Here is a 15,535-nt window from a genome sequence, read left to right as displayed (position 1 = left end):
ATTATTATCCAAATGTGCAGATGAGCACATTGCAGTGTAGACTAAGCCACATACCCAAAGACATGCTGCTAGTCAGTGGCAGAGCTAGCATTTGAATTCCATCAGTCTAACTTTTATGCTCCCTTCCTCTCTTTTCCCTGCAGTTTTGCTGAGGTATAATTGACAAATAAAAATTGTGTATATTTAAAGTGTACAACTTGATGTTTTGATATGCACATACATTGTAAAATAATCAACCCAATCAAGCTCATGGACATATTCATCACCTCACATAGTTTCAATTTTCTTCTTTCTCTCTCTCTTTTCCCTCCCTCCTTCTCTCTTTCATCCTTTTTTTCTTTTTTTTTTCTTTCTTTTTTTTTTTGGTGAGCACACTTAACATCTACTCTCTTTGAATGCTGCATAAGACACCTGTGTGACAAGGATAAACACAGACCCATGGGGGAGTGGTTGGTAGGAGGTCATTGGTGAAAGCAGGTGGGAATGGAGGCAGTACTTTGCAGTAATTTAGTGACTCAGTAGATGGCAAGGAAGTGGAGGCAGCAGGTGTTGGATGGAAGAGACAGGGTCATTACGGATAGTGACATCAAGATAATGTAGAATTTTTTTTTTTTGAAAGAGAGAGACTCAATTGGTTTAAAGCCTGAGAGGAAAGTGCCAGAAGAAAACGACACAATAAAGACAAAATTGTGAGTTGAATAAAATATAGAGCAAGGTCAAGGAGCAAGTTTGTAGGGTTGGAGTTATGAAATAGCCTGGGAAAGGAATACCCCATTTCATAGACAAATAACTGAAGACCAGAGAAGTAAATGGTGAACCCAAGGTTATAGAACCAATTAAACAGTAGCTCAGGGACCAGAGTCCGGGTTTTCTGATTGCCAAGACAGGTGCTTTCCACTAGTCCACCCAACAACTCTTGCTGAATCATCCTCTACTGGTTACTTATCCTCAATCCAAAGGAAGTTATTGTAGTTAATAAATAAATACAGTGTAGCCAAAAACCAGTGTAAACACACAACTCTATAAAAACACTAATGACACCTTGTCCTTCCAGTTTCCTTCACAATACCCTCCCCCCATAGCTCATTCACACTGAGTACTGACTTGAGTATAAACTTCCTTCAAGATACTGAAGGTTCCCAGTATTTATGCTAAGCAGGAACTCAGGTGGAGAGAACTAAGGTCACCCTCAGGGAATTTCTTGCTGAATTAGGTTCCACTAAGCCTTGAAATCAAAATGCTTCTGCTAGGTAAATGGGGTGCAGATGGGAAATCAAACCAGTGTGTGACTGGGCATGATTTAGAGCAACTGTTATTGATGTGACAGATCCTAGCAGGCAACCTCATGAGAGCTTGCATTTTCATTGCAATGCAAGCAGATAAAATGAATAATTGCAATTTTGACTTTTGAATTTCCTGTACCTTGCCAGTGTTTATTTTAGCCATAATCTGGGTCATGTATATTCTAAGGAGGCTTTTGATTTAAGAACCTAGATTTTTTTGAGAGGCATGCAATATTCAATGTATCTCTATGCATAAGATTTTATGTAGATATTTTGATGATGCAAAATTTCTACATTATATGAAATATAAGTTTTTTTAACTTTGGCGGAATAACAATAGTTTATTTCTAACATACATTATCTTGGTCAATCATTGAAATTCTTGATTAATGTTTAACTACAAGTATACTCATTTCAAGTAAAGGATCAGTTTCAGGGTTCAGGTTGAAGTGTCTTGATGACAAGAATTCAGGTTCCAAGGAGAAGCCCATAAGGCTAAGGGTATTGGATATAACGGAAAGTGGAAGCTATACCTGACTTCCAGAGAATGTGGACTGGATATAAGATCTTAATCTTCTCTTACCTTACTGCAGAAATCTGGATGGAGAAGCAGTATTTACCTCAAAGAGAAGTGGACCTAGAAGCTTATTTCACTACGAATCACACCGTTTTGCAAGGTACTCGATTCAAAAGAGCCATTTTCCAAGGGCAATACTGTAGAAATTTTGGCTGTTGTGAAGACAGAGATGATGGCTGTGTCACTGAGTTCTATGAGGCGAATGCATTGTGCTACTGCGATAAATTCTGTGACAGAGAAAATTCTGATTGCTGTCCTGACTACAAGTCCTTTTGCCATGAAGAGAAAGAATGGCCTCCTCACACACAGCCTTGGTATCCAGAAGGTAGGCTTTGGGAATGTGTTTCAACATTATCCTCGTTCATAACAACAAGATCTGACAAACTTTCTCTCTCTTTTTCCTTCTTTCAATGAAATAAAAATGATTATTGCAATTGATAAAATACATTTCTTTGGATTGTTAAAGTGCTTTGGTTTGGATGTGGGGTTCCTGTGTAATACGAGCAACTTCAGGAAAGTTCTGATCTGACAGTCCTGAGTGCTGATCGGAATCCTGACCAGTGAGTTTTGAACACTCACTCAACTTATATAAGGATTACTTAAAACTCTTCTCTCTCTCTCCTTTGTATTGACATCAGGTTTCTCAAGACTTTTTGTGTGTAACTTCTTAGAGAGTCTCAAGAAAGTCACAAGATTTACTATCTTGTGATAGTAAGCAGAAAGTCACAAATCTACTATCCGTAGATTTTAGTTGTTATTTCAAGGGGCTAATGGATGCATGAGCATTAGAAACTGTGGTATTAGTAATGCTATTAAAACCAGGACAAAATACAATAAAGTCAGTCATCCGCTCTACCTAAGTCATACCAAATATATTCTTCATGTGTATTTTTGTTTTGCTTCATTTGTTTTTCCAGTCTTGGACTTTTAAAATTATTAAAAAGAAAGGAGGAATTCATATAGAGTAGTTGAAAAAGTCTAAGGTTAAATGGATAAATACAACATAAGGAGGATGATGGTATTCATTATATTTATTTAATTGGAGGAGAATGACTATGAATTTTGAGCATTTGATATAATCAAGCTCTGCAACAAAAACAAAACAAAATTCTACAACTACACTTAGATGAGGCTTTATTTTTCTGTCTCTCATTGTATGAAATCTCCTCAGCAGAACTTCAGGGTTAATCAGACTTCTCCATCACACTACCGTAAATGGGTGATGGTGGCTAGAAATCCCAGTTAGAAAACATTTTAGGGTAAACTAGGGGCTTGGAATCCTTATTTCAAAACCCAGATGTCATTTAAAAAGTCAGAGCAAGACTCTGTTTAAAAAAAAAAAAAATCCAGATGCCGTAGCCTTCATTCTCAATAATGCCATCTTGCTTGTAAAATTGAGGAAATGTCTCTTTATGTGTTTACATATGTATTATTTTAAATTTTCCACTTAATTATTATTTATCCTTAGTCTTTACATTTTACCTATAAACAGCGTTCCCTTCTTCCCTCCTTCCATCCTTCTCTCCCTTTCTTTTATCCTTCCTTTTTTTCTCTTTTGTGTGTGTGTGTGTGTGTGAGAGAGAGACAGAGAGAGAGAGAGAGAGAGAGAGAGAGAAACAGAGTCTTGCTCTGTCACCCAGACTGGAGTGCAGTGGCAGGATCATGTCTCACTGTAGCCTCGAACTCCTGAACTCAAACAATCCTCCTCCCTCAGCCTCTTGAGTAGCTAGGACTACAGATGTGTGCCACCACACCCAGCTAATTTCTTTTATTTTTTGTAAAGATGGGTTCTTGCTATGTTTCCTAGGCTCGTCTTAAAACTCCTGGCCTCAAGCTATCCTCCCACCTTGACCTCCCAAAGTGCTAGGATTACAGGAACGAACCACTGCGCCCAGACTTTCCTTCCTTTCTTCCTTCCTCTCTCAGTTCCTCCTTCCTTTCCTCTCCTCTCCTCTCCTCTCCTCTCCTCTCCTCTCCTCTCCTCTCCTCTTCTTTCTTTCTTTCTTTCTTTCTTTCTTTCTTTCTTTCTTTCTTTCTTTCTTTCTTTCTTTCTTTCTTTCTTTCTTTCTTTCTTTCTTTCTTTTTCTTTTCTTTTCTTTTTCTTTTTCTTTTTCTTTCTTTCTTTCTTTCTTTCTTTCTTTTTCTTTCTTTTCTTTCTTTCTTTCTTTTCTTTCTCTTTCTTTTTCTTTCTTTCTTTCTTTCTCTTTCCCTTTCTTTCTTTCTTTCTTTCTTTCTTTCTTTCTTTCTTTCTTTCTTTCTTTCTTTCTTTCTTTCTTTCTTTCTCTTTTTCTCTCTCTCTCTTTCTCTTTCTTTCCTTTCTACCCCTCTCCTTCTCCCTCTCCCTTTCCTTTCTTTTCCTTTCCTTTCCTTTAACTTTTATGAGCCATTCCCATCTTTCTCCAAAGGTAACCTCCTTTAAAAACAGTTTGTGTACCCTTTTACAGCAGGTAGCCTTGTTTTGTGTGCTTGAATTATTAATTTATATAGACCATATTATGCTACAGACCTCATTCTCTTTCTTGATTTTCTCAGACAGCAGCATGTTTTAAGACCCTCTCCATGTCTCCACGGACTACTGGGACTAGTCTGTGGCTTCTGACTGATGCTTAATTCTCTGTGATGTCCCTTCATCTGATCTAACTCCCTGTTCCCTTCATGGTGGGTGGACACCTAGGTTGTTGACAGCTCTTTGCTATCGTAAAGAAGTCCATGATGGACAGCCTCATGCATGCCTTTTTATCGACTTGCATGATACAACAAGACTTGAATTGCTGGGTTGCAGGTATGCAGGTAATCTGCCAGATGGCTCTCAGAAGTAGCTGCATTAGTTTATGGTCCCCTAGTACTATATGGGGACACACCTCTAACAATTAATATTATGCAGAGAAGTAACCTTTACTTATGTAATCAGTAAAACATGATTTCTCATTGTCATTTTAATTTGCATTTCTCTAATTTCTAGTAGGTTTGAGCTTCTCTTCATAGACTCATTAATGTTTGTCTTTCTTCTTTCTGTGACTTACTTTTTCCTATCCACAGCCTTGTAGTATAACTTAATATCCGGTACAGCAAGTCAGCTTATTCACCCCCCGCTTTTTTAAAAATGACTTAGGTCACATAGACATTAATCTTCCATAAACAGTTTTTGAATAAGTTTTTCTAGTTCCTCAAAAGCACTTCAGCTAGAATTTTGAATAGAATTGCATAAAATTTATAGACGTATCTGAAGATAGTTGAACTCTGTAATGTGATGACATCTCATCAAAGAGTGTAGGATATTTCTCCACTTACTCTGAGTTTTAAAAATACCCTCAAATATATTTAAGACTTTACTCTATAGTGGCCTTATAATACTCTTTGTTTATTCCTGGATATTTTAAGATTTAGTTTGTATTGCTTTTTTTTTTTTTTTTTGACAGAGTCTTGCTCTGTCACCCAGGCTGCAGTACAGTGGTGCCATCATGGCTTAATGCAGCCTCGACCTTCCCCAGGCTCAAGTGATTCTCCTGCTTTAGACTTCCAAGTAGCTGGGACTACAAGTGCCTACCACTATGCCTGGCTATATTTTTGGTTTTTTTATATAGAGATGGGGTTTCTCCATGTTTCCCAGGCTGTTTCAAACTCCAGAGCTCAAACATTGTATTGCATATTTTAAAAATATATTTTATAGTTGGTTGACTGTTGTTATGAATAAATGCTATTTATTCATGAGAGCTCATATCCTATGTGGCAATTTTTCTCAATTCCGTTATTAGAAACAAAAATGTATTTCTTTATCGCAGTAAAGATGTCTACACCAAAACTCCAAGTAAACATCATACATAATAGAGAAATGTAGATATGTTCCCTTTAAGACTAGTAATAAAACATGGATTTCTACCTTTTTTGCTACATTTAACAGGGAGATATTTGTTATGCTTTAAGAGAAAAAATGAAGTAAAACAATCTGAAGAGAAAAAGTAAAACTTTTATTATTTGTAGATAATGTGGTAATCTATATAGAAAAAATAAAACCAACAGAAAATAGCATTAATATGAGTTAGAAATATTTAAAAACCAGAATTTTTTATTAAAAAATCCAGATGTTTAGCTACTCTTGAAAAATTGAAAAATCTGACAATTCTGTGTCCAGGGTCTCGCACAAGGTTGTCATTGGTTAGAGAGATGAGTGGTGGATGCCACTTTTGGTAACATGTGTATTTTCCGTTTCCCCACATACCTTACCCCTTGCTATTTTCTCTCTGACCCACTTCTCTCATTTCTGCCAGGGGTCAATATGTCTGTAGTTTCTGTAAGTGGAACTTACCTCAGTTTTGCTCAATATACAACTTACACAACTGTACATGGACCCTTGGGCCATTACTATTGCAGGTATTTTGGGATTGAAAGAAGGTAATTTATTTGAAAATGGAAGGTATATTTTCATTGAAAAATAGAAAATACATGTTTAAAAATAGAAAATACATGTTTAATAGAAAATACACCTTTAAAATGCTAATTTTAACTTCTCTATTTTGTCATGTTGGTATGATCCTTAAAATAATAGGTGAAGTTAATATATATTAGTAACATGATGAGAAAACATAAGGCATCATAAGGAGCCCTGTGCCCAGGATTAGTTAGGGATCATATTCCTGTTTTTCAAATGTAGTTTCTAATAGTGACAAGATTGGGCAGTCAAGGGAAATTCACCCCTCATAGAACCTGAACACACTACATATTTAATTAACAGACCCTTCCGTAACATACCCTGAGTAGCATGTTTTTTCTTGTCTCACTGAACATACCCTTCCTCCTCCTTACACACTAAGATTTATTGAATACTTACTACGGAGCCAACAACTGTTCTAAGCACCTTTCAGGTATTAACTCATTCATCATTTAATTCTACATTGTTTAATAGAGTATTACTTTATTTTAATTGTACAGCAACTTCTTGAAAGTAAACATGGTGATTTACTTATCACATACTAATTATGGTGCCATGAAGTGGGAGGCCTAGTAAATATTGGTTGAATTTGGATTAATTGGTATTTAGAGGATTTTAATTTTATTTCAAATTTTGTATTTGTTGAAGTAAATAATTTCCTCATATGATTTAAAATAAAATATTTTCATAAGTATACTTTTTCATACATAAAGTAGTTTTAAAAGATTTAGAAAGTATCAAAGTATTATTGTTTATGGTTTAAATGTGCAATTTCTATATTATTTTGGATGTTGGAATATTAACAGTAGTAATTGATAGTATTTAAAACTTTTTATATATCCAAGATTGCAGTAAGCATCGAGGGTCATAAGAAAAGAGTATTATAAAGTCCCAGGCCTTGAGAAACTTAGGATCTACATGGGTAAGGAGACTTAGGTATATGAAACAATTAGGAAGCATTGTGTGACTTGTATGCCACATGTAGACAAGAATATCACCCAGGAAAGTTGAATATATTAAAATGGTTAACGTTTATTTGATAAAAACTGTGTACCATATAAGAATATGTCAGATTGGTGGCAACCCTAACTAAAGTACATATTTTTAATGCATAAGATATTTTGCCTGGATTCACTTTGTCGTTAGTGACGAGGCTGCATGCAGCCTTCTGCTTCATCATTGCTGGAAAATGGCCCTTGTAGTCATGAGCTAGTTTGGCTCTTCATGCTCCAAAAGTAATATTTGAGTACCAATAAAAAATTGGAAAATAGAGTTATAGTTTCCACATTTTGAGAAGACATTCTAAAGCATAGACGAGCACCTCTGTTTTATCTCTTTGGCCAGAATATAGTCACACGCCATGCCAAGCATCAAAGAGAGGTTTTGCTTAGCTGTGTGGTAATGTGTCTAACTATGAATGGGGTTCTGTTACAAAAAAAAAAAAAAAGGAGAGAATGATATTGGGAATAACCAACAATCTCCGACAACAATTAAGAATGCAGAATCACCTAAAAACACAGCGACTATTTGGATGTCTGCCTTTCGATTGGTTATTATATCAATTTAAATTTTTTCAAGTCTCAGTTTAAAAGTATGAGTTGTAATGCTTTTAATGTGCTGAAATGTACTTGAGCTTTTCTTATTTGAGACACACAGCTCATGCAAAAAGTAGTTGCTACTTCTGCAATATCCATTTTTGCTTGAGAGGTAGAATTTTGCTAAGATTTTAATTTAGGGTCATAGTTAATGTAGAACTTATGTTCTGGGTATAGTTTTTACTCTATTCACTATGAAAGGAAGTAATTAATCATTTTATTTTGTAGCAAAAAGTTCATATTAGACTATAAGTGTTCCAATACAGATAATTTTTTTCTTTTATCTTGCTTTTGAAAGTAGCTACTTGAAAAGAAAATAGTACTACACAATATTGAAAAAATGTGCAAAATTAGTTAAGATAAAAATACAATGTATATTATTTATACTATTGTTTGCATGTATAAAACAACTTTCCTCTGAGTTTCTATGATCACTCACTGACCTATTAGATATTATTTTTCAGAGATTTAGTTACATGGGTATTGTTCAGTTCTTCTTATTGTGCCTGTTCTAAGAGCTCTTTAAATCAAGGATTTAAAACTATGTACCTTATCTTCAGGATTAAAAACATAAATATATCCATTTTGTACAAATTGGAAGTAAAACATACCGGTAAATATCTTCTTCCTGTGTTTTCTTTGCCATACCTGATGGTAACTTCCAGTAAATGATTTCAAATGTCAGGCTGGGTGTGGCGGCTCACACCTATAATCCCAGCACTTTGGAGGTCAAGGTGGGAGGATCTCTTGAGGTCAAGAGTTTAAGATCAGCCTAGCAGTACAATAAGACCTCATCTCTACCAACAAAAGAAAAAAAAAATTAGCCAGTCATGGTGGCATGCACTGTAGTCCCAGGTACATGGGAGGCTGAGGCAGGAGGATCCCTTAAGCCCAGGAGTTTGAGGCTGCTGTGAGCTATCATCCCACCAATGCACTTTAGCCTGGATGACAGAATAAGACCCTGTCAAAGTTAAAAAAAAAAAAAAAAAAGTAAAAAAATTCAAATGTCAGATGTGGAGAACCAATGATAGAGTTGAAAACAGAGCTCGAGTGGATTTTCCAGACATAACCTTTTGGTGTAGCGGATTTTAAGGAGAAAGTCTAGTAGACCATCTGTTGTGAACAGACCTAAGCTAATTTGATTATGCACAATATGTTCACATTGGTAAAAAAATGTATGTGAGTCACTGACGTGTTTGAATTTGGTGAAGTTTATTTACTTCTTCACAACCTCCTTAACTATATTACAATGAAGATAAATCACAGTCCATACTTTGCCGCGTATACTGACAGTTACAAAAATACGACACAGACCAATTCATACAACCTCTATAAGCTTCAGGAAGTCTTCAGTTCCGGTCCTTTTAGGTGTTCCCACATCTACGCTGCATGAAAAATTTATTAGAGGCACATGTGATAACATTACAGAGGTAGGATTCTGTTACCTGTACAGTGGCTATCAGAGAATGACAATTCTTCCTTTCTACTTGGCTGGACACAGTACACAGGACAAATATCAGTCTTAGAGTACCAAGTCTAAGAGTACAGGTGCTTTTGAGTTTAAGAGATACATATAAACTATGGGATACAAGGGTGGGATGTGACTTTGAAATATTTTAGGTTAGCCTCATAAGTTAAAAAAAAAAAATAGAATTTAACCAATGGGAATTAATTATTTATCACAATTATGCTGATTAACAAGTCATGAATTTTAATAATAAAACCCATTTCTGACATTTATTATACTAATACTCTGGGGTTGATCAAAATATGGGCAATGGAAGAACTTGTAGCAGTTGCTCCAAAGTCTGGTCTTTCAGAATGAAAGCCACTGAAGGGGGATGGATTCCTGATTAGAGCAAGCAACTGCCTTTCCGACAGTTTAGACCAGCACAGATATTTATAATACACTGTGGTGAACTATTTTAAAATAAATTATAGACAACTTATCATTATCTTTTCACAATTCAAGAAGTGAAGTTTAGACCGGCACAGATACTTATAATACACTATGATGAACTATTTTAAAATAAATTATAGACAACATATTATTATCTTTTTGCAGTTCAAGAAGTGAAGTTGGCCAGGTGCGGTGGCTCACGCCTGTAATCCCAGCACTTTGGGAGGCTGAGGCAGGTGGATCACAAGGTCAGGAGATTGAGACCACGGTGAAACCCCGTCTCTACTAAAAATACAAAAAATTAGCCAGGCGCAGTGGTGGGTGCCTGTAGTCCCAGCTACTCAGGAGGCTGAGGCAGAAGAATGGCGTGAACCCGGGAGGTGGAGCTTGCAGTGAACAGAGATTGCGCCACTGCACTCCAGCCTGGGCGACAGAGCAAGACTCTGTCTCAAAGAAAAAAAAAAAAAAGAAGAAGTGAAGTTTAGACCAGCACAGATACTTATAATACACTATGATGAACTATTTTAAAATAAATTATAGACAATGTATTATCATCTTTTCTCAATTCAAGAAGATAAACTATTTCATTCTCCAAATATATGATTTGACTAATATTGCTTTAAATGCTGTTAAAGTTGCAAAAACTGCCTTAATTTCAACAGTCATTAGTTTTGGCTTTGTTTTACTTTGTTCTGTTGGTCAAGATGCTATGTGTGTAACCAATTAATTAACTCACTCTGAGGAGCTCTAGACATATTTTACTGAGAAAGTATAGCTACCAGACAGGAATTCTTTCATATCACCACAATCATAGTTTTCAACCTACAGTAATCTGGGTTACTGCTTACCTTGAATTGATTCTCCCTTTTGAGTTCTGAATCCCATCTTTTGTCTTTTCAGTACCTCCATCTCTACCATTCTCTCTCGCTTTCTTGCTCTCTCTTTCTCCTCAAGCATCATTTTTTTTTTGTTTTCTTTTCTCCTGGTGATATGGTTTGGCTGTGTCACCACCCAAATCTCATCTTGGATTGTAGCTCCCATAATTCTCACCTGCCTTGGGAGGGACCCAGTGAGAGGTAATTGAATAATGGGGGCAGATTTTTCACATGCTGTTCTCATGGTAGTGAATAAGTCTCATGAGATCTTATGGTTTTATAAATAGGAGTTGCCCTGTACAAGCTTTCTCTTGCCTGCCACTGTATAAAATGTCCCTTTGCTTTTCCTTCGTCTGTTGCAATGATTGTGAGGCCTCCCCAGCCACGTGGAACCATGAGTCCATTAAACCTCTTTCCTTTACAAATTACTCAGTCTCAGGTATGTCTTTATTAGCAGTGTGAGAACAGGCTAATACATGTGGATTAACCATTAATTTCCAAAATGTGTTTTTGCCTTTCCCAACTTTAAAAAAGCTCTCCCTTAATTTCATGTCTTTGACCAGCTACCATCTCATTCCCTTCTTTCCTTTTATGACAAAATATCTGAAAGAAAAATTTACTTTCTTATTCCAAGTCTCTCATCAACCCATTCCTACAGGATGTCAACTCACTGCTACTTCACTGAAATTTCTCTTGGCAGGGTTATTGGCAGTTCCTACATTACTAAATGCAATATTCAGATGTCTGTTTTCTTGTTCTTGGCCTCTCAATAGTACTGTATGCAGCTGACCACCTAGAGCGTACGAAACACTTTCTTAACCCTGTTTTTCATGACACCACCCTCTCCTCAATTCTATTCTCCCTCACAGGTCACTCCTTCCCAGTTTCCTTTTCTGAATGTCTATCAGATGCAGTGTTTTGAGCTCAGTCCTGGACCACCTTTTCTTCCCTACATACACTCTCTCCAAAAGACCCTTATGTAGTCTTGGGTTTGAAAAAGTAGATATGGATGTTTGTGTCTCCCAAATTCATACTCCAGCCTTGGCTTAACTCTGGTCTTTTATAAACTGCTGTCTACTTGATATCTCTGTTAGGATGTCTAGCCTAGGTTTTATCTAAATCTAAAATATATACAGTAGCAGTCTTGATTTCTTGACACAAGCCTGTTTCTTATTTTAGTGGTAGCTGTACCATTTCTTTGTTACTCAAGCCAAAGTCCTCATGAGATATCTTTGATTCCTCTTTTCCCTCATTCACCAAACTCAATCCATGAGTGATTCCCTTTGAGTTACCTCCAAATTATATCCACCTACTTCTCGCTATCCTCACTACACTTATGCTAATCCTTCATCCCTCCGGGAACCTCCACCCCAGTCAGCTCGACAGGAGTGATAAGTGCAGAGATTAGGGTGGAAACATTTTGGATAAGGCCTTACAGGTTACAGTAAGAAGTTTGGTCTTATTCTCAATTTGATGGGAAATGAAGATTTTAAGTAGGAAATGACATGATGTATATTTTTTGAAGATCTCTGTAAATGCTGTGTGGGAAATGAGGGATCCGTTGGAGTTGGGAAGGATTGTAGCAAAGGAGTGAGTGGACTGCTTCTGGGTATTGTATATAGGCTCATGCTTTATTGCGTCAGCACCTTGACCGGGGTCCGAAGTAACCGATTATGCCTTTTGTTAAAGAGAATAATTCTCATGCAAGATTAAAGTGAATACAGTGTCTCATAGTTATCTCTTACATGACATTAAGGAAAGATGACCAAGAAATGGAGTTTTTGTTAACATTAAATTTAGTGTTGAATTTTGTTAACATTAAATTTAGTGATTTGGGGTGGCTTGGTGATGGCGTTCTCCTGACTTCAAAATTATTAGCTGAGTATAAGTCAGAGAAGGGACAGTCTTTTTTCCTTAAGGATGCTTGAGACCTCTGTTCCATTTATCCATGGAATTCATATGTTGAACACTCAAGATTCACGAGGTATGATTATAAATCAGCTTTGTTTTTATTCCACATGCTCAGTTTTTAAGAATGGTCAGGGAAGTACTTCTCTTGGCTTTGAATGAAAACTTTGATTGTTGCATGGATTTGCTGTTGTTTCTGGGTGATAAACAATTTTAGGATTTCTTTAAATTAGAAACATACTGTGGATTCAGTTATGAAAGGAGTCTAATCTTATGTAGCAATTAAAACCATGTATTTGATGTAAAGTTCAATCTTCCCACATCTCAGGTTTGCTGTATTAGGAAAACGGTGGTCAGGAGACAGGTGGTTTCCTTTTCTTACCCCCATGATTGTGAAGTATCAAAATTCCACGTGAAAGGGATGCATAGATGCAAATACATAAATAATTAGATTTATTAAGTAGAACATTGGACTGCAAAACATCCAGGGGAGGGGCAGTTGTGAAATATTTTCTATTAAAATATTAGCTTTGTAACATTGTGGCTAGAAGTTAACAAGGTCCCTTGGAAAGCTTTCTAAACCTATAGTTTGCCCTATGCTTTTATGAATAAAAGGTTAAAATTCGTTTTGTTTAACTAGAGGCCATTGGCATAAAATATCAATTACATGTTTCTATCAAAAACAATTTCAATAAACAATGTTGAGTCACTTTTGCAAATTTAGTGTTAATTTTGAATTTAAGCAGATTATACTTTCAAAAGGAATTTAAATTTTTAAGCAGAGCACTATTTTTACAATATGTTACTAATGGTTTTTATATGATAATGATTCACCAGTCATCTCTTTTGAGTAGTTCATATAATCTCATAAAGCAGTTAATAACCAGTTTCAGTTAATAGTTAAGAAACATTTGGATTTGGAAGGCAAATGGCTATGATTTCATGAATTTTTTCTCTTATTCGGATCCTAAAGAAAAAAAATAGAATTTGTCTTTGTAAGGTAAATTCAATGAAGTGACCGGTATTTTGAGTCCAAAGCTATAGGCTACTTGCTCCAGTCATATCCAATTAATTATAAGCACTTATGAGACTTAATTAGTTGTTTTTTTAAATGAGAAATGCCATAAATCAATTCAAATACTATTATATTGCTTACTTACTTAAAAGCATTAATTATTTTTTAAGCATAGTGATTAATCCCTTGGTAATCTTGTTTTCATGCTTTGCAAATCCTCCCTGTTGGAACATAATATGCAGTTTAAAGATAAAAGCGTTGAAACAAGCCCAGAAGATTTCGATATGCAAACCTTAACACAAACCAGACATGGATTTCTATCAGCTTTTTTGGCACCAAACATGTCTGCATATTTGAAAAACTAACTACGATTTTTGATTACATTTTATGTTAATGCACTTTATTACTTAGTTTAGGATTTTCATTTCTTTACATGTTACTTTGACAGGTTGCTTCAAAGATGGTCAACATTATGAAGAGGGATCAGTAATTAAAGAAAACTGCAACTCCTGGTAATAAATTTAAGTGGTACAGAACTGAGTTCTACTGTGTGTGTATGTTTTCTTCAAATAAAAGAAATATTTGTGAAACAAAGCATATATTTATGTATGTATAGACAGAATCATATGTCATAAGACATCATATACTTGTAACTTTGTATAAGCATATTTAATTTTAAGGGATTTTGAAAATTTAATCATGAATATCTTTTAATGTTTGAGGTTGATGTTCTTGACAATGGGTCTCCATCATACAACAGGTCTGCATTAAATGTACCTCTTAATTATAATATTCTGATACCCTACAGACAAGTTGTGTTTTTTGAGCACAATAACTATATAAAAACAGGCTGCTTTAAAAGGACTAGCCTGCAGAAAGTTTCCAAATACAAGTACATGGAATCTACTGTCCAATTTGGCTTATGTTTTCAAACTTCAATGGATGTGTGATCATATCGTTTGTTAATTGCCTGGAGTAGAGGATTACAGCATATTGAATGGTAGCTAACGTATGTTTTACAATTTATTTTTGCCAAGAATCAAATAACCATATGGCTAACATTAATCAAGACATTATGTTTTATGCCTTAACAATGTATAACTCTTTTTACTAATTGAAATATACTTCATAAAGACCAAGCCACTTTTGTAATCATCATATCTTTACAGCACATGCTCAGGACAGCAATGGAAATGTTCCCAGCATGTATGCCTTGTTCGTCCAGAATTAATTGAACAGGTCAATAAAGGAGACTATGGGTGAGAGAAATCTTGCTTTATATGCTTCTTGACACTGCCATTTACTATGCAGGTTTCAATGTATTGCTTGGTTTCTATAAATGATCATTCATTATTTAAAAAGAAAGAGTGGGAGAGAAATAGAAAGGGAGATAGAAAGCATGTAAAACTGGAATGCAAAGGTAAACATTAAGTAATTAAAATGATCAAATAAGAAATCTAGAGCATAGTTAGGAAAGAGCAGTGTCATGGTGTAGGTAAGGGAAGTGGAGTAAAGCTACTTTGGATAAGTATTTAGGCAAAATCAGAAGTCATCAAAATTCATTTATTCATACTAACCATCTCTTTCTCTGCTACTGCCCTCACCAAGTCAATCACATGCTTAGCTATCATGGGTAGAATCTGACCTTACAAGGATGATATTCAAATAACAAGCCAATCTAAATAATTTCACTGAAATGATGGGTATCTAGCCAATGTCACTTACAGTTGAATCAAAAGACAGATTGAGCTACTTTACTTTAATAGTACACTAAAGATAGGGATGATTGACACTGAAACATTGGAAATAACTGATGCTCTCGTATAGATTGAAAAATTAGATGGCTTCTCCATCTACACAGAGGAAATCAAGATGTAGGCACTGGCCTGGCAAGGTGGCTTATGCCTGTAATCCCAGCACTTTGGGAGGCCGAGGCGGGTGGGTAGATCACTT

At 35.7% G+C, this 15,535-nt stretch overlaps 1 protein-coding gene across 8 annotated transcripts in view; it reads left to right on the top strand.

Moving 5' to 3' along the window:
- Positions 1-1,051: 1,051 nt before the first annotated feature.
- The window catches only part of TINAG (tubulointerstitial nephritis antigen), an 84,605-nt gene continuing 70,121 nt past the window's right edge, over positions 1,052-15,535 (top strand). For 2 of the 8 annotated variants that reach the window (XM_078001285.1, XM_078001287.1), the window contains exons 1-4: positions 1,052-1,250; positions 1,877-1,960; positions 14,031-14,094; positions 14,752-14,841. In XM_078001285.1, coding sequence (XP_077857411.1) covers positions 1,238-1,250; positions 1,877-1,960; positions 14,031-14,094; positions 14,752-14,841 — 251 coding nt within the window. In that variant the 5' untranslated portion in view covers positions 1,052-1,237. The other 6 variants (XM_078001282.1, XM_078001284.1, XM_015136584.3 and 3 more) reach the window with 4 other exon arrangements.

Source organism: Macaca mulatta, chromosome 4 (genome assembly GCF_049350105.2).
Source record: "Macaca mulatta isolate MMU2019108-1 chromosome 4, T2T-MMU8v2.0, whole genome shotgun sequence".
Taxonomy (NCBI): domain Eukaryota; kingdom Metazoa; phylum Chordata; class Mammalia; order Primates; family Cercopithecidae; genus Macaca; species Macaca mulatta.
The sequence above is the reverse complement of the archived record's forward strand: the minus strand, read 5'-3'. Positions and strand labels throughout refer to the sequence as shown.